Source organism: Panthera pardus, unplaced genomic scaffold (genome assembly GCF_024362965.1).
Source record: "Panthera pardus isolate Hobbes unplaced genomic scaffold, ASM2436296v1 HiC_scaffold_25, whole genome shotgun sequence".
NCBI lineage: Eukaryota > Metazoa > Chordata > Mammalia > Carnivora > Felidae > Panthera > Panthera pardus.
The window spans coordinates 16,255,567-16,274,437 of record NW_026526821.1 but is presented as its reverse complement, the minus strand read 5'-3'; the positions used below and the strand labels follow the sequence as shown (position 1 = coordinate 16,274,437).

The 18,871-nt window shown below is 50.2% G+C and overlaps 1 protein-coding gene across 6 annotated transcripts in view; it reads left to right on the top strand.

Moving 5' to 3' along the window:
- Nucleotides 1–13,878, top strand: part of HNF4A (hepatocyte nuclear factor 4 alpha) — a 55,989-nt gene extending 42,111 nt beyond the window's left edge. For 3 of the 6 annotated variants that reach the window (XM_019458414.2, XM_019458415.2, XM_019458410.2), the window contains exons 4-10: nt 752–858; nt 1,575–1,730; nt 5,073–5,160; nt 6,303–6,458; nt 9,066–9,332; nt 11,818–11,970; nt 13,065–13,878. In XM_019458414.2, the coding sequence (XP_019313959.1) occupies nt 752–858; nt 1,575–1,730; nt 5,073–5,160; nt 6,303–6,458; nt 9,066–9,332; nt 11,818–11,970; nt 13,065–13,207 (1,070 nt within the window). In that variant the 3' untranslated portion in view covers nt 13,208–13,878. The remainder of the gene's footprint in view (nt 1–751; nt 859–1,574; nt 1,731–5,072; nt 5,161–6,302; nt 6,459–9,065; nt 9,333–11,817; nt 11,971–13,064) is intronic. The other 3 variants (XM_019458412.2, XM_019458413.2, XM_019458411.2) reach the window with 3 other exon arrangements.
- The last annotated feature ends 4,993 nt before the right edge of the window (nt 13,879–18,871 follow it).

Genomic DNA, 18,871 nt, shown 5'->3' with positions numbered 1-18,871 from the left:
GGACGGCCAGGGCAACAGAAGGTCCATCTTAAATCTTAGGCCAGGACTGACACGGATGGGGATGTGCAGGGAGGTGTGGGGGCCCCCGTAGGTGGAGGCCCAGATCTCTGAGTTCCTGGAGGAGAGTGCACCGGTGGGACGGGAGGGGCCCAGGGCTGCTTCTTGCTGTCTCTGAGGTTAGCCTGGAGCACGTGCCAGGCAGGTGGGGGCCTCCAGATCCCCTTTTCCAGGCCTTCCGTCTCCGTGTTCAGGAACCCCTGGGCCATCTCTGTGTCACCCAGAGGCATTTTTTGCTTATTTTACCCATTTTCATCTGGGAAAAAAGGGCCCCTTCTCCAAAACAGAGCTTAAACATCTGTCATCTAGACAGATCCCCTCTTCGATACTCAAGACCCATCTTAAACCCTCTCCAAGGCATCACTGTGTTGCATCCGTCCGGGGACGGGTGGATCACTCCCTCAGCGCCCCGTTGTGTTGGGGGCAGTTCTGGTGCTTCGAAGTTTCTCCCACGTGCTGGGTTGGAATGCATCTCTCCTCATTCCCACACGCTGAGCCGGGCTCTGCCCCCTGGGTGCTCCCTCCTATTCCCACCTCCAACCGTGTTTCCTTTACTCCAGTTCAGCCCTTCAGTATCTCCTGCTGGGTCGAGCTCTCTCCCCTCGTGCCTCACCCGCTCCTCAGCAGTCAGGGGACCACCCTCCCCTCCACCCCATCCCTGGCCTCCCTCCTCATCGCTCTCTCCTCCTCCCAGCTGTGCAAAATGAGCGGGACCGGATCAGCACTCGCCGATCAAGCTACGAGGACAGCAGCCTGCCCTCCATCAATGCATTGTTGCAGGCCGAGGTCCTGTCCCAGCAGGTACTGGGATGACCCTCTACCCACCTGGGGATCCCCCACACCAAGGAGGGGTCTCACCTCCACCCCTGTCCTCTCCAGCCAGGTCCTGAAGCAACAGCTAGAAGGGTCCTGGGATATCACAGAAGGGAAACCGAGTCCAGTGTCATACAGCCAGTTTAGTAGCAAAGGCAGAACTCAAACTCGGGTCTGGCACACTGTGGCACTTTCTAGTCCGACCCTTTGCATGCATGTGTTCTGCAGGCCAAGCAGAGTTTACTGTCATGAGGGCCTGAGATCACCTGAGCCCTAAGAGAACAGATTAGTGCACAAGCAGACAGATTAGCAAACTGGGGCTCAGCCCGTCCCCTGCTCTGTGACCTTGGGCAAGTCACAGCACCTCTCTGGGCTGGTTTCTTTACCTATCAGATGAGGATGATGATTTTTGCCCCGCTTCTCCTGTAGGGCCGAGAGTCTCCTTGGGGTTCTGAGAAGCTGACATTGGGAGTTGGGCAGCAGGTGAAGGCCCGGGGGGAGGCCTCCTCCCTCATAGCTGACTTCTTCAGCATCCTTTCTGCTCTCCACCTGCCTCTGAGCTTCCTCCGGAGCCTAGAAGGCATCTGTAGTCCATCTCCCCTTTTGCAGACCTGGAAACTATCTGGGGGGAGGGCGCTCTGTGCAGAGGACAGAGACTGTAGGAGGGCTTGGCCATCCTCAGCATTTTCCTTCTCTTCCCCCAGATCACCTCCCCCGTCTCTGGGATCAACGGAGACATTCGGGCGAAAAAGATCGCCAGCATCGCCGATGTGTGCGAGTCCATGAAGGAGCAGTTGCTGGTGCTCGTTGAGTGGGCCAAGTACATTCCTGCTTTCTGCGAGCTCCCTCTGGATGACCAGGTGAGAGGAGACATGGTCTGTGGGCAGTGGGGGCACTGGGCAGGTAGATCCTGCTGGCCCACCTGGGATATAGCCTTGGACTGGTTTGATTTTATTTAACAAAACACACATGGTGCTCGTGTGTGTCTCGAGCTGTGTAAATCACTATACAAATATTAACTCATTTAATCCATCCAACAGCCCTATGAGATAGGTACTATTATCATCCCCATCTTATAGGTGATGAAACTGGGGCACAGAGAGCTTAAGTGACCTGCTCAGGGTCACACAGCTAGTACCCAGCACAGCTGGGATTAGAACACTGTGCATGCAAGTGTGTTTGGCGGGCAAGCTCCAAAGTCCAGGCTTCTAGCCACTGCACTCCTGCACGAGACAGGTCTCCTGGGGACATGTTGACAGGGCCCCAGAGCCAGGGATCAGGAGATTTGAGCTTGAGCCCTGGCTCTAAGACTGGTGCTTTGTGTGATCTTGGGCGAATTGCTTCCTCTCTCTGAGCCTCAGTTTTCTTATCTGTAAAGTGGGAATTATAATATCTGCTTCATAAAAAATTAAAGACATCAACTATTTGAAATGATCATGTAACGGAGCACCTCCATTGTGCCCAGGCCGCAGCTGGCCTCCCTAAGTGTCACTTTCTTGTATCCCACCAAGATGGTTTCACTCAGCATTTTATTTCCCACGTACATTCTTTGGAATACCGGAAAGGTCCCAGGGAGGCACGGGTACATTTCTGAGGACAGGTGAGTTTCACAGATATTGCAAATGATGGCTCCTGACCAGGCACCCCCTAGGCCTCTGCAGACACTTTCTGGGAAAGGGTTGCTGGACTGGGTCACCTTCTCAGCTGGGAGGGAGCTCAGGGGCACCAGTGGACAGCGCCCCAGACCTCAGCTCCTGGTGCATTTGCTTCTCTAGTGTGCACATTTGCACAAAACATTGGCAATGTATGTTAGTCTATTAAAGTTTCTGAGAAGTGAACTTTGTGAACTGAACTTTGTGAAACTGAACTTTGTGCAACTGAACTTTGTGAAACCCAGGGCTTCTCAAACTCCCCTGACCCCCAGACTCTCCTGGAGCACCTATTTGTATGCTAGGGTCGACACACTGTGGAAACACTGGTGTGGCTGGTCCTCACCTTCACACTGGGACCTGGATCGGATGCTGTGTCCCATAGATCCCTCCCCACTTTGGGAAGGATAACAGGCCAGGGATCTCGGCCGAGTTGTCCCTGCCTTTACCCCTGTTCCTTATGTGCTGGCCCTGGTCTCCTCTGCTGGAGAGTCTGTATTAATGTTTAATCCCTTCTGCTCCTTCCCAGGGGCTCAGCAGGGCAATAAGATACCCCCAAGCTGAGCAATTGTTAACCTCAATTTCCCACCCAAACCTCCCTGGCTGGGGCTCAGAGCATTCTTAGAGAGCAGTGATGGGTGGCCAGCAACGCCGGACAATCATTAACATCCCCGCACCCCCTGCCTGCCCACCCCCAGAAGAGCTGCCATGTCAGGAGGGCTCCCAGCTCCCCGTTCATGGTGTATAAGGAGCCCATCTTGCCCAAGATAGTTGGGGCACACGTGGGAGAGTTGGGGGACACTGTCCTCCAAAGGACACCCCAAATCTGTCAACATTGCTCCAGGAGCCACTTTCCAAGTTTGCTTCTTCATTTGTTTTGGGCACCAATCCATTGAAACCCAGGAGGCTGGGTAGCATTGAATACAGGGGCTAAGGTCTAGAGAGGGAAAGCGGTCTGCCCCAGGTCGCAGAGCAAGGCAGCCACAGGGCTGAGATCTGACTGCAGGTCTCTTGCCCCCTCAGTTTGAGAGTCACTGGGGTCGGTGGCGAAAGCCCTCCACAGCACCTCGAGAATGGGAGGTGCTTGATAATAAGCATCCTTGGCCTCCTTTGTCCTGGTCGTAGAATGTGGACTCACCTGCAGGCCTCTTTACCATTCTCCTCTTTTCTTGTCACCCTCATAAGGTGTGACCATGGGAGAATAGATGAAGAAGAGCTGGTGGCTGCCCAGGAGGGGCTGGATCTGGAAAGGAAGTTAACTAGTTTGCTCATTTATTCATTCATTCATCCCTTCACCCATTCCTTCCTTTCTTCTTTCAAATAAATATCTATTGACGGTTTATTGTGTGCCAGCTGCCTTCCATGCCTTAGACAGTTTCGCCTCCTTAGAGAGAATTTCTCTGCCCTCCCCACCCAGCGTAGCCCCTCTTGTCCCATATCTCTTTATCACGTGACTCTCACCTCCCTCCATCTGTCTTGTCCTTCCTTCCTAAGAAGTGTCTGTCGCTTAGTAGGCACTCAACATTTGATAAATGAGAGAAGGAACAATCAAAACATTTTTGCGTCCTAGTTTAGCCTGCTAAAAAAGTCTCCAAAATTCCCCAATCCAACCTTGCAGACAAGATCGTTGAGGTGACCAGCCTGTGACTATTTTCACCAGTTGCCATTTTTCCCATCCTCTGGGCCTGACATAAACACCAAAGCAGATGGTTCGGAAAGGACTGACAGTGTCCTCCTGGCCGGGCCCCTGCCTCGGACTTCAGTCTTCCAAAGCTGCTTTGTCTTCTCTGCAGGGAAGGAATATGTCAAGCCCATCCCCTGCCAAGGACCAGTGCTCACGCCTTTGCTTTGGGAACCAACACCCATGTCCAAATGCTTGGAACTCACTCTCAGAATCCTAGAATCTTACAATGTCAAATGAGCAGGTACCCTGGAGATCTTCCAGAGTAGGGATTTCCCAAACACAATTGCACATCAGAATCACTGGGGAGCTTGTTAAATACAGATCCTTGGGCCCACTTTTACAGACTCAGAATCTCTGGGAGTAGAACCTAAGAATCTGCATTTTACAAAATACTCTTCATAATCTTCCGTAGCTGGTCCACGGGTAGGAGTTCGGGACCTATGGTTTTAGATCTTCCTGGCTCATAGACCCTCTTGAGAGTCTGATGAAACTCTGCTGCAAAAAGAAAAACAAAAACACCCAGAATGGTGTTAAGTTTCATCAGGCACAGAAACAAGGCCCAGAGGGAAGAGGCAGCTTGCCCAAGGCCACAGCAGTTCAAAGATAAAGTTAGCATCTGGCCTCCTAGCTCTGAGTGCATGTTCTTTTCCCTTCCAGGTTCCTGTTGAACCTTTTCCAGGTTTTCTCCGTTGTAGGAGGAAGGCGACAGCTTTCTGAAGCCCTTTTATTGTAGTTCAGGCAGGTAAAGGCAAGGGAAGCATTAAGCCAGCTTTCCCAGGGTCACTGAGTTGGCTAGGAGCAACTTTCCAGGGGGTGCAGACAGCTTTTCAGGAGTCCCACGGCCAGACACCATCCCTTTTCTCTTCCAGGTGGCCCTGCTCAGAGCCCACGCCGGTGAGCACCTGCTGCTTGGAGCCACCAAGCGATCCATGGTGTTCAAGGACGTTCTGCTTCTAGGTAAGCAGGCTGCCTGCCCCAGCCAGGGCTCTGCGGAGGGCATGCCCAGTGTGGAATGCACCCGGGCACAGGAGACTTCCAAGGTGGCATGCAGGGGCAAGGGAGAAAGATCAAGAGTAGCCTCTTCCCAGGGCACCTGGGTGGCTCAGTCGGTTAAGCGTTTGACTCTTGATCTTGGCTCAGGTCATGATCTCAAGGTTTGTGAGATTGAGCCCCATGTCAAGCTCTGCACTGACAGTGTGGAGCCTTGCTTGGGATTCTCTCTCTTCCTCCCTTTCTGCCCCTCCCCTGCTTGCTTGCTTTCGTTCTCTCTCTCTGTCTCTCAAAATAAATAAGCAAACATTAAAAAAAAAAAAAAAAAAAAAGGAATAGACTTTTCCCAGTGTTCCCATCTGGCTCCTCTACTCAGATGCAAGAAGTGTGGACACCAGGCAAGGAAGGCCTCCAAGGTTAAAGTTAGAGCGAAGTAGGGGTTATCCCTGGAATTGCCCTTGCACTCTGAGTGCTTTCTGGAGCAGGGGCAAGACGCAGCCAGGAATGGCACAAACCTTGGCCTATGTCACGTCTGCTCCCATGGCATGTTTATTTATTATTTTAGATGCTTGTATAGATCACACTATGGGCCAGATCCTAATCTTAACACTTTACAAACACTACTCCTTTAATACAACGACCCTAGGAGGTAGGCTCTGTTGTTTATCCCCATTTTGCAGATGAAAAAAACGGAAGCACAGAAAGTAATTTATCCAAATATATATGGTTAGTTAGTGGTGGAACTGGATTTCAACCCCAGGCAGTCTAGTTCTAGAATCTGGGCCCTTAACCTTGATGTGTTGTTGCCTCCTAAGTGGCCCTCGAATGTCACTACTCTTACGGGTCATGTCAGAGAATGGAGCACGGGTGATGTGAAAGGCTCCTAGAAAGCCAGGCTCCAGGCCCAGTCCGATGACTTCAAGCAACTCATTCCTTTCATCTGGGCCTCCATTTCTTCATCTGTGAAATGGGCATGATAATCCCCACGGGGCCTTCTCCCATGGGCACCAGTTGCATTGCAGCCGCAAAGGACAGGGCCTACGCAAAGCTGGGGAGAAGGGTACACCCAAGTGGGTGTCCTGATCCCCTTTCCTTCCCAACCCACCCAGGCAATGACTACATCGTCCCTCGGCACTGCCCGGAGCTGGCAGAGATGAGCCGGGTGTCCGTGCGCATCCTCGACGAGCTGGTGCTGCCCTTCCAGGAGCTACAGATAGATGACAATGAGTATGCCTGCCTCAAAGCCATCATCTTCTTTGACCCAGGTACTGTCCGCCCCTCCCTCCCGCCCCCGATGCTCCAGACCCTCTGTCACACTTCTCCTGTGGTGTGCCCTACATTCACAGCCTCCCTCTGCAGGACAACAACTGGGAGAGGCTGTTTGCACTCGCTGTTTCCCAGACGAGGAAAACCAGGTTCAGAGAGCTGATGTGCCTTGACAAGGCACATGGGCTCCAGGGGCTTGGTTCTGTCCTTTTTCACCTTTCCCTTCTGTCCCCTCCTCCCTTCCTCCTCTTCCTACCTCCTCCCTTCCTTCTTTTCTTTCCTTTCATCTTTTCTCTTTCCCTGAAACGTTTTTACCAAAATAATATCTGCACACATTTAAATTCAAACAGTCCCCCACTCCACATTCCCTGCTAAAGCCTCCTTCCCAGGGGGCACCATTTCTGATTCTTTTAACTGTTTCTTCTGGCTCTAAATAAAATGCTAAGCCTTCTCCTTCTTGATGTAGCTGTTTCCGATCGCAGTTGCCCTCCTACACTCGTGGAGGATCTCACTGTTCCCTTTCGCCATTCTGTCTTCTCTCTCCCATCTCCTTCCTATATTTTCAGGGCTAGTTTGGTGTCTGCTGATTATCTTTACAATGTTGTTGGCTCTCCTCTCCCCATCCCATCTACTGACTTTCCACCTGCATTTTTACAGAATGTCCTTATAGTTATGTCTTTGTGCAAAGCCCAATTTCATTTTACCATATCAAGATGCCTGGACTTCAAAGGCTTGCTTGCTAACTTACCTCCTTACATGTTAGAGGGGACCCACCATGTGCCCAGGCATTGCCCACTGCCCTTAGTGTTAGACCCCACCAACATGGAGATCACCTCCGGTAATAACGGTAACGAAGAGGAAGATGACCACAGTTTCTGGAATGCTCACTAAGGCACCATTCTAAAGACTTGATGTGGATTATGCCACTTCTTGCTTGCAACACAGTACCTCTGAGGTAGGAATTGTTATTATCTCCATTTTGCAGATAAGGAAACTGAGGCACAGGGAGATTGGCTAATTTGCCCAAGGTTACACAACCAGGAGATGGCAGAGCTTGGATTTGAACTTCAGACTATCTAGCACTCAAACCTATATTCTTACCTACTGCACACTCTTCCCCATTTCTTGAAGGGTAAGACTTCTGGTTCTAGTTTCCTTGAGCACCTGGCCCAGGCTTATCCTCTGCAGTGCTCAGCACAGAGCTGGACAGGTAGTAATTGCTCAATAAGATGGGATTATTGATGCTGAGTCAGGGTGAGCAACCTGGCTTGGAGGGGCAGGTGACCTAGTATAGGGCCTGGCAGGTAGGTGATGCTCCATAAATGTTTGTTGACTGAATGAAGGAATGCACAAATATGGCTCAGTGGAGTGAGCCCTGGAATGGAAATGTGAGTGAAATTCTCTATCTGCAACTTACTTTTGCATTAAAGAGGTGATAAATGGATTACCTCCATAAAGGTTGAATTTAACTCTTGGACAACCATTTGAATCCCCTTCTAGGTTAAGGATCTAGAATTTATCCATTGATTTTTTTCATTCATTCATCCTTCCATCCATCTACCCATCCCTTCATCGAGTTACCTATTCAACAAATATTGACCATGGATGGTACTAGGTAGTGGGTTTAAAATGACAAACAAGGGGCTCCTGGGTGGCTCAGTCAGTTAAGTGTCTGACTTCCACTCAGGTCATGATCTCACCGTTTGTGAGTTCAAGCCCCACATTGGGCTCTGTGCTGTCAATGCAGAGCCTGCTTCAGACCTCTGTTTCTCTTGTTCTCTGTCCGTCCCCTGCCTTACACACACACACACACACACACACACACTCTCTCTCTCTCTCTCTCTCTCTCTCTCTCTCTCTCTCTCAAAAATAAATAAGCATTTAAAAAATTTAAAACAACAAACAAGACATGCCTGCCCACCCAGAGCTCATAGTCTGGTGGAAGAGACAGTTACATCCCATGTGGCCACTAGCGACAGAAAAGCCACAGAAATCTGGGATATGATGGACACTCATAAAGCAGGCTTGGGAGGGTGGAATGGAGAAGGCTTCCTGGAGGAGATGGAACCTAAGCTGAGACCCCAGGATGACACAGGCAAGGGAGCAGGGAAACAGGGAGACTCTCCTAAGGCAGCGGGAGCAGCATGAGCTGAGGTCTGGTCAGTGGGACCTCAGTGCTGATCAGGAGCCCCAAGTCCCCATCATGGATCTACCAAAAATTGGATGTATGACCTGGGCCAAGTCCTTTCCCTGCTCTCTGCCTCATTTCCCCATGTGTAATGAGGAGGTTGCTTGGTGCCCTCGTGGGTAAGTTCTTGAAGTCCTACTCCTCCCACCCCCCACCCCCATCTCCTGGTTCTGCATCTCAGGAAATGTGACAGAAATGCTTTTCTGCCTGCGTCCAGGAAGCTACAGATGTGCTAGTGTACCCAGGTTCCCGAGGATCCCAAATGCTGTCCTAGCACGGCTAAGGACTCCCTAGGTGACCTTGGGCCTCAAGACCCGCTGTCAGGACCCCAGGAGCCAGGGGAGAGCTGGATCCCGGCTCCCCAGAGGCTCCGACTGGGCCCCCCTGCCCTCCCTCACCTGTGCCCTCCCCGTTGCAGACGCCAAGGGGCTGAGCGACCCGGGCAAGATCAAGCGGCTGCGCTCCCAGGTGCAGGTGAGCCTGGAGGACTACATCAACGACCGCCAGTACGACTCGCGTGGCCGCTTCGGCGAGCTGTTGCTACTGCTGCCCACCCTGCAGAGCATCACCTGGCAGATGATCGAGCAGATCCAGTTCATCAAGCTCTTCGGCATGGCCAAGATCGACAACCTGCTGCAGGAGATGCTGCTGGGAGGTCCGTGCCAGGCCCAGGAGGGGCTGAGAGGTGGGCGGGCCCCCTGGCAAAAGATAAGCTTCATACCTAGGCCCCACCCCTCAGCTCCGTCACCTCCTCCCTCTGTGGCCTTGGCCAGATCCCTTAACCTACCTAAGCCTCAGTTTCCTCATCAGAAAAATGGGACCAATGGTCCATTTGTTCAGGCACTGGGAACCTAGTGTGTGCCAGTCACTGTTGTAAGTGCTGGAGATTCAGCAGAGAACAAGAGCTCTGCCCTTCTGGAGGTTGTGTGTGAGTACGTGTGTGTGTGTGCGCGTGCGCGTGTGTGTGTGCATAAGGGCTCATGGAAACTGACAATAACCAAAGGATAACTAGAGATTTTGAAATAAGCAGGTAATATGATAGAGTGTAACTGGAAAGGGGTCTATTTTGGTAGGTTGTCCAACAGAGACAGACTTCTCTGAAGTGGGACTTTTGAGCTAAAACCCGATGGATGAAAGGAAATAGAACATTTAAAAGCCAAAAGAAAAGCATTCCCGGCGGAAGTAACTCATGCAAAAGCCCTGAGGCAGGAGAGGTTCGTGTGTTCGAGAAAGAAGGATAAGGTCATGAGATGAAAACTGATATGGGCAGACACCAAATCGGCAACATGCGGTCTTGTAGGTCACAGTCAGAAATTTGGATTTCATTTTCATTGCAGAAGAGTGAACATCAGACTACTCTTTTTAGCGAACTACTCTGGTTGCTAGGTAGAAAGTAAATTCCAGAGGTGGCACAGTGGAGGCAGGAGACCCCTAACCATTACTTGTCTCCAGGCCGGAGTAGGACAGTGAAAGCTGGGACGAAGGCATGACTGGAAGAACGCACAGGATTTGCTGATTGACCCGATGTGGGAAGCGAGGGAAGGGAAGAAACAAAGATGAAACCCACGTGTTTGCTTTGAGTGACAGGGACGCTCATGGAATAACTTACTGAGATGAGGAAGCCAGGGGAAAAGCAGGTTGAGGCTGGGATGGTGGCAGCAGTGAGAGACGAGCCAAGAGACTGTTTATAGACTTCAACAAAGCTGGAGATGACTGTAGGTATCCAAGGGCAATTATCAGGAGGAAGTTGCATGTTTGATTGAGTCTGTTGCTCAAGCACAAGTGCAAAGCTCTGGAGGGAAGACAGCTTCATGGTGCTCCAGCAGTTAGGGGCCGTGGTGATAGATACTGAAAAGTGGGCATCAGGGAATTGACAGATTTAGCCGGGCTGAAGAGTTTTTGCAGTGATGGTACAAGACGAAGTGGGCTGGGAGGCTAGGAAGCAGGATCTGAGTGAGGGTGCTTGAACTCAGGATTTTGGAAGTGATGTGGTTACTAGTGATGGCTTGGCCGAGGGCCACCTGGGCCTATATTTGGGACTGGATCATTCTTTTTTGTGGGGGCTGTCGTGTACCCTGTTCGGCCACATCCCTGGCCTCACTACCCCTGAGATGCCAGTAGCACTCCTCAGCAGCACAGCCAAAAACATCTTCAGATATTATCAAATGTCCCCTGAGGGCCCCAGATGTCCCCCAGTTGAGAACTACTGTCAGATGATAACTCATTTCATTTTCACTTTGACCCTGTGAATTATGGATCGAGTGTCGTCGAGATCCGGGTCAGGACGGGGGCGCCTGACCGACTCGGTCGGCAGAGGCTAATGACTCTTGATCTTGGAGTTGTGATCTTGAGCCCCATGTTGGGTGTAGAGATCACTTAAAAATAAAATCTTTAAAAAAAAAAATAGGATCAAGATGGAGCTTGTGCTCTGTTGGGAGATAACAGGGCCCTGTAATCTCATCTGGTTGTAGAATGGGACAATAATGATAATGATATCCACCTTATAGGACTGTTATGAGGGTTAAATTATTTTAAACATGAAAAGTGCTGTGAAACAGTACCTGGCACGTATTAGATGCTCAATAATTGATAGCTATCATGGAAACAGTATACTTTAGAGGTCTCTTGCAAGCCCTAAAATCCCACCATTGTCACACCAGTGACCACAGCCATCACCAAACCAACCTATACCTTATATGGTATTATAAGAGCAAAAGCATAGAAATAGGGAAGTACAGGGAACACTCAGGTGCTATAAGTAGGTTTGGCTGAAGCAGAGGCTATCAGGGGGACAAGGCTAAAGGTGAGTTGGCACCAAATTCTTGAAGGACTTGCATGCCAAGGAGATTTGAGGGCCATTGGTTAAATCTCTTATATTAATAGTCAATCAATACACTATTCATTATAATATTTTGATCTCACAGCTTCCTTACACGCTCCTTCTTTCTTTCAACTTCTGTTCTCTTGGTTTGTTGGGTCTTCTCAGTACCCTCATGAAACCTATGGATAGGAGTGGTAAGCCCCAGCTTACTAATCCAGAAATGGGTAGCCAACAGGCAATGTCAGTATTGAATGAACAGGTTTATTGGCCACACCTGAAGATGTACCTCAAGGACCATGGTCTTTATCTCAGACTCTCCATCCTGATTGAGTCCCCTCTTTACCTGCAGGGTCCTCCAGTGATGCACCTCATGCCCATCATCCCCTGCACCCTCACCTGATGCAGGAACACATGGGCACGAACGTCATCGTTGCCAACACAATGCCCTCTCACCTCAGCAATGGACAGATGTGTGAGTGGCCCCGACCCAGGGGGCAGGCAGGTGGGCAACTTGAGCTCTACCCAGCAAGGGATGGGGTTGGGGGCCCAAGGGGGGAGCCAGGAGAAGGATGGGTCTAGAAGATAGGAACTGGGATACAGCAGTTCTCTGTGCTCCGGGGTAAGGAGTGAGGAGTGAGACTGGCCTTTTTTTAAGGCTGTTTTTTTCAGTGAGGTCCTTTACTCAGCGAGGTAATTAATAGCCTTTATTGAATGAAGCTGTCCTTGGGATGAGGGATCCATTGGATGAATACGTCCATTGGGGCAAGAATTCCATTAGGTGATGTTGCCCATCAGGTAAAATTGTTCTTTGAAGTAAGACTGCCCAATAGGTAAGACTAGCCATTATACAATTGGATGAGACTACTCCTTGGGTGGGGATGTCCACTGGGGGCCATATATACATATATTTCATTCTGAGGTGAAATCTCAGAAGTGTGAGTTTGTCACTGGACAAAGTTCTTCAAAAAGTAAGATTATCATTGTGATGAGGAGGTCATCCACTAAAATGAGATTGCATTCCATTGAGATTGTTCTTTGGGAAAGTTGTCCATTGAATAAAGTTGGCCAAGTGGGTCATGGTCAAAGAAGTTAACTTCCAAATGTGTGATGCTGTGAGGCCAATTAGTTTCCATTATCCATCTACCTAAATATCAAAGAAATAGTATTTTTTGAGCCAGTTGGCCAGACCCTTGGGTCTCATCAACTGTTATCCCTTCTCTCCAAGAGAGGATATTATTGTCACATGTCCCATTGTCCTCAAACAAAGTCAGACTTGGGCCCTGGTCTGGGAGAAGCAGCCCAGATCTCCATGTTAAATGGTGGAGGAGATGGGTGTTGGTAGGACCTAGGCAAAAGGCTCTGACAACACCTGGCGCATCTGCAGCCTCCCAGACTCACCATACTTAGACTTTGTGATGTGGAACTCAGAAGGTTTGAATTTTAAGAGACCTTAGAGATTATCTAGTTTAATTCTCTCATTTTATAGAAGAGGGAACTATGTCTCAGAGTGGGGGAAGAACCTACTCAGGAGTCTTCATTTATTCCCCAAAGGGCTGGAATTCTCAGTAGCCCCTGTCTGTCTCTCTGTCCTTCCAGCCACCCCTGAGACTCCACAGCCCTCACCACCAGGTGGCTCAGCGTCTGAGCCCTACAAGCTCCTGCCAGGAGCGATCGCCACGATTGTCAAGCCCCCCTCCGCCATCCCCCAGCCGACCATCACCAAGCAGGAAGTCATCTAGCAAGCCGCTGGGGGTCGGGGGCTCTGCCGGCCCCCCAGCCCCCTCAGAGAGCCCCGGTGGTCACTTGTTCACAGTGAAGGAAGCCGTGACAACAAGGCCAGTCTCAGGGCAGCAATGGAAAGGGCGAAGGGCCCAAGAACTTGGGCTGCGGGCCACATCCCATTGCTACCCTCCACCCCCTGCTCTGGATGATGGGGCTTTGACTTGGGGAGACCCCAGCTGGAAAATCCTCTGTTGCCTTGGACAACTCTTCTCTTGCCAAAGCCACTGCCTTCCCCTTCATCATACCTAACCCCAACTTCTTCACCCCCAAAGGACAACTCTCTGGAGATGACATGGGACCTTGCTTGGACATAGCTAGCTCCCTTTCCCCTCAGACTGGTACTTCTTTCCAAGTACTGTCCTAGTGCCCAGACACAAAACCCTTCAAGGCTGGGTCAGATCGGGGCCTCTGATCCCTCCCTGTCCTGCTGCCCCTGCCTGCAACGCTCCTCTCCACTTGCCACTGTCACCCACCTCAGCCATGCTAATTTCTCCACAGCCACCTCTCCAGAGGCTGAAGAAGACTTGCAGACAACCACCCGGTCATCCCAGGAGCATTTCTAAAGCCCTAGCTGGGCTAGGCACAGTGTAGGAGACTGTTGAGAAGGAAGACACCGTTCCACCTGTAACCCATGGCTCTTCCCTTCTTTGGGACTTGGGTGGGTACGGGGGTGATGCTCCCTACAGGCTGTCAACACCGAGAGGACAATCCAAGGTGGGCAACTGCAACGGGAACTTGGAGGGACTAGGGTGGTCAGAGAAAGCACCAAGAAAGGGGCAGACTGCATTAGGCCTTTAAGGAAGGGCTGGATTTCGGCTAGTGGAGCAGGTGAGACACAACATTCCAAAGTAGGGCAAACAGTCTGGGCGAGGACTCAGGTCAGAAGAAGGGCGTGGGGGGAAGGCAATGAAAAGACTGAGCTGTCTGGAGAAGCCTGGGGGCCTTGAACCCCAGACTGAGGCACTGAGACGTGGGCTCCTCGGCCATGACTAGCCGGCGGGCCAGATGGGGGCTGGTGATGCATGTAATGCAGGTGAGAGGGAAGACACCTGGAGACGGCAGTGAAGATGGATGGGTGCACGTGGCTCAGAAGGGTGTCAGGGAGGAATTGCCCCCCCAGGGCTCGCCTCAGACTCTGCCTCATTCCTGGCGCTGTGTTAAGTGCAGCACATGCATCGTCTCTTTCATTGTTACCAAAGATGAAATTGAGATCTAAGTGATTAAGTGACTTTTCTGGAACCCCCAGTTCGTAAATGGCTGAGTCAGGATTTGATCCTGTATCTTCCTGGATCAGAACAGGAGCTCTTGACCACGGTGACTAAAAGGGCCCTTCTGTCCTCACCGTGATCCGGTTTGAGGGGCTTCCTGCCCCTGTCGCCAGCCTCAGAAGCCAAAGTCTTATTCTTCCCAGGGGCCCCACCGATGCCCAGGACTAAGATTGGCTTGGAGCTACACTAATATCTAATCAGGGTCCAGCATCCTGTTTGCTGATGAAAAGGAGAAGTTATAATTGTTGGACTCCTTTTCTCTCCTCACTCCCCAAGTCCAGGGCGGGTGTCAGGGGTCTGGCTCTTGGGAGATGGACCAATGTGGCCTGGCCATCTGGGAGCGGGATGGTTTGGGGGTGGTTCAAGGGAGGGATGAGAAGGCCTGGGTTTGAGCACATTTGAGAAACATTAAGCCCCAAGATGGAACAGTCAGCATGTCATGTGGAATTTTGGAGGCTTTGGGAAAATTCTGCAAAATGCCACTAAGCCAGTGGGAAGGAAAGACATGGGTCCTGCGGCTGGCACTGTGCTTAGGTAGGAGAGTGAACAGTTAGACTGGCTACCTACCCCCACCCCAGGCTGACCCTTCTGAGTGGATGGGGGGGCAGGACTCCAGTGCCCCCAAATTCCACCATTGGTGATGGCTCCTTTTTGTGAAAGAGGCATGAGGGGCTCGAGGGCAACATGTCCAAGGGAAACCTCTACATCTCCAGTGGTCCCAGGAGCAGCCTACCCAAGCCACCAAGTCAAGTCCCTGGTGCCAGAGAGACTGCTCCCTACTCAGAGCTCTCAAGTCTTCCCCAGCCCCTCTCTCTCTAGGTCCCCAGAAATTCCAGCCAGGGAGCTCAGACTCATCTGGGACAAGGTGAGGAAGCTGGAACTATTCTGTCATTGCGGTCATTCACACTCTGCTCCTCTGCCCCCCAAAGTCGCTCGGGCCTCTGTCATAGGAGTGAATTGAGTTAAGAGTTTTCCACAGGATGGAGTTGGAGTAGCAGTGGCTTTTAATAGTAGCAAAATCTTCTGGGTCAGGGGTTCAGTCCTTAGCCCCAATTAACCCTGCCAGCAGGAGAAATCCATTCCATTTAAATAATTTTACTGTAACGTGGGAAGCACAAAACAAAGAGCAGTTTGCTTTTCTGATTCTGAGGACATGGCATTGGAAAATCCCTCTCTCTCACTCTGTTCTCTCTCTCTCTCTCTCTCTCTCTCTCCCCCCCCCCTTCTTCTCTCTCTGCCACTTGAGTTCTGGTCCTAAACAATGAAATCTGAAGGACTAAATAAACAAGGGTTGGGAGGGCAAGCATGGACCCTGCAGTTCCTCCCCTGAGACAGCCTCTTCTCCAGGCAGCTCTCAGAAGCTTCCAGAATCTGCATGACTCCCTGCAGAGTAGACAGAGGAGAGGGTGGGAAATGGATGCTCCTAGATTTTTGTGATGACCAAGCCAATTGCTGTTGCCAAATTGTTCTGTGATTTGCCCTGATTGGGATAAATTGTGAAATTCACATCAAGCAATACTGGAAGTGGGCTGCTTCCTGTGGGTGTGAATGCCACCGGCCCCTGTGCTGACACCTGAGCCCCTGTCACTCTGCCGCCCAATGGGGCAGAGAAGCAAAAAAAACATTTCTTACTCTTGTGTGTTTTAACAAAAGTTTATAAAGCAAAATAAATGGCGCATATGTTTTCTAAGTCCTTGGATGGGTGTCCTTTCTACCTTTTCGGGTGTTAGAAATAAGGATGAGAATAGTCAGAGAGTTCTTTATGATATGCAAAATGTTTTTATATATATTAGTGCTTTTTTTTACATTATTGATTTTTAATCTCACATCAAGAGATAAGCAAATTAGCATTATCAACAATGGCCAAACTATGGAGAGAGCCTAAATGTCCAACAACCAATGAATGGATAAAGAAGATGTGAGATATACACACACACACACACACACACACACACACATGTTATATGACATATAGGTTATATATGTCATATAACATAACATATAATATATATGACATATACATATATGTCATTGCAAATGGTAAGATCTCATTACATATTCCATTAAATGGAATATTACTCAGCCATCAAAAAGAATGAAATCTTGCCATTTGCAATGACGTGGATGGAGCTAGAATGCATTATGCTAAGCAAAATTAGTCAATCAGAGAAAGATAAATACCATATGATTTCACTCATATGTGGAATTTAAGAAACATAACAGATGAACACATGGGAAGGAGGGAAGAGAAGGAAACAAACCACAAGAGTCTCTTAATAGAGGACATGGGTTGATGGAGGGAGGTGGGTGGGGATGGGCTAGACTGGTGATGGGTACTAAGGAGGGCACTTGTTATGAGGAGCCTTGGGTATTTTATGTAAGTGATGAGTCACTGAATTCTACTCCTGAAACCAATATTGCACTGTCTGGTAACTAACTAGAATTAAGAAAAACTAACTAAAGAAAAAAGAGGTAAGCAAGTTGGACATTATTATCCCTAACCCCCTTTATAGATGAGAAAACTGAGGCTCAGGGGAAGTGATTTCCCTTGAGAGGTAGAAGTAGGAATCTAACTCAGATGCCTTGATTCCAAGTGCTTACTGTGTGGGGAGAATGAAAGTCAAGCCTCCCTCTTGGAGAGGGGAGGGCTGAGCAGGGAGAGAGGGGAAGGCTGAGCGGGGATAGAGGGGAGAGAGGGAAAGATCTGGAAGAATGGAAAGAGGGTCCAAGATGGAGCCCTAATCTGGGTCATTTCCAGGGACCTGGGCCTACTGCCAGCAACAGGGGATAAGAAGGCACGGGGAGATTTTGTAAAGTTGAGTTGTTTAAAAAAAGAATAAAGGTAAGGACACACTCAAGAATTTCTAGCCAGGTCTGTAGCCACCTTGGTCCTTCCCCTGATAAACCAGGCAGGTGGTCTCACACCTTGGCCACCACACACCACAACCTCATATGCAGTCGGGGGTGTGCTGGAGAGCCAACTGTTAGCTTCTCCTCCCAACTCCATGTTTGGCAATGTGACGTTTACACCACAAGGACTGCAAGAGCTACAAATCAAGGCTTTACCCCTGGAGGGTCAGTTGCTACACATCACCAGCACATCAGGGCATTCAGGGATGGGAGTAGAGCATGCGGGGTGGCTGGACTGTGGATGCCCAGGCATGGGAATGCTCGAGGATGAGGGTGGAACAGGGTGACCCCGTCAGCTTCCCAAAGAAGGGTGTCAACGGTTCTGGGCTGGGAGTCACAGATCAATGTAACATTGGTCAGGTCACCCCTCTTTTCTGAGACTCATCTGTCAAATGGGAATGACAGCTCCCTTCAGGAGTGTTGTCAGGATTAAATTGAATGAGACCATAGTAATTGTACGAGCTGCTGGGTATGAGGTGCCCACCCACCAGGGGTTCAGTGAGAACTCTGTACCCAGACCCTTTCTAACAAGAAGCTAATCATTAAGTTCTCCGGCCTCAAGAGCACCCATTAGCTGCCTGCAGATCCATGGGGACACTCCTGCCTTCCCCTGTCCCTTCCCTCCACTCCTGAGCTCCAGGAAATGTTTTCCATAACGTTGTAAGAGAAGCCTTGTCCATGCCGCTGCCAGCATGGAGTGGGGGTTGGAGGCCAGAGGAGAAGCTACTGCGGTCCTAGAGTGTGCTTAATAAATCCATATCAAAACCATAAACCCTGGGCTGCCATAAATTCCTCTGGCCTTGGTTCCTCCACCTAATCAGCCCTTTGCCCCAGTTAATCACAAATCTCAGCGTGGGCGGCCAGAGCTTCACGTTTGATTTCCATTTCAGTTGCAAAACATCAGCTTGGGTGACAAACAGAAAATCCCATAATCTCCAGTATAGAGTTCCTGAAACCAAGATTCGGAGAGGCCAAGGAACTTGTCCTAAGGCCTAAGGCACACAGCTAGTGAGCAGCTGAGACAGAACTTGAATCCATGTGGCCTCACAGAGAGTTGGGAACTGGCCCCTCCTACAAAGGTTGCTTCCAAAGCCATGACACTAAAAGCTTTTTATCCCATTATTCCAAATGGCGCCCCATTGCTCAGAGTGGGGGTGAGAAGTGCAAGATGATAGGCTGCATGAGGATCCAAAGGGAGTTCCACGCTGTGTGAATGGCCCATCGTCCCAAATTGGTGGGGATGCCCTACTTCCTCTTTCACAGAACCCAGATCACCTTTGGTCTACATTTCTTGCATCAGGGTGTCTTATGTAAACGCCCAAGACGTGGTTTAAGGGACCAGAATCCCAGTATCCCAAGCAGCTATTTGATGATAGTGAAACTAAAACCCAAATCCTGAGTCCAAGGACAACATTTGACTTCTTCCTCTTTTCCAGGCTTTGC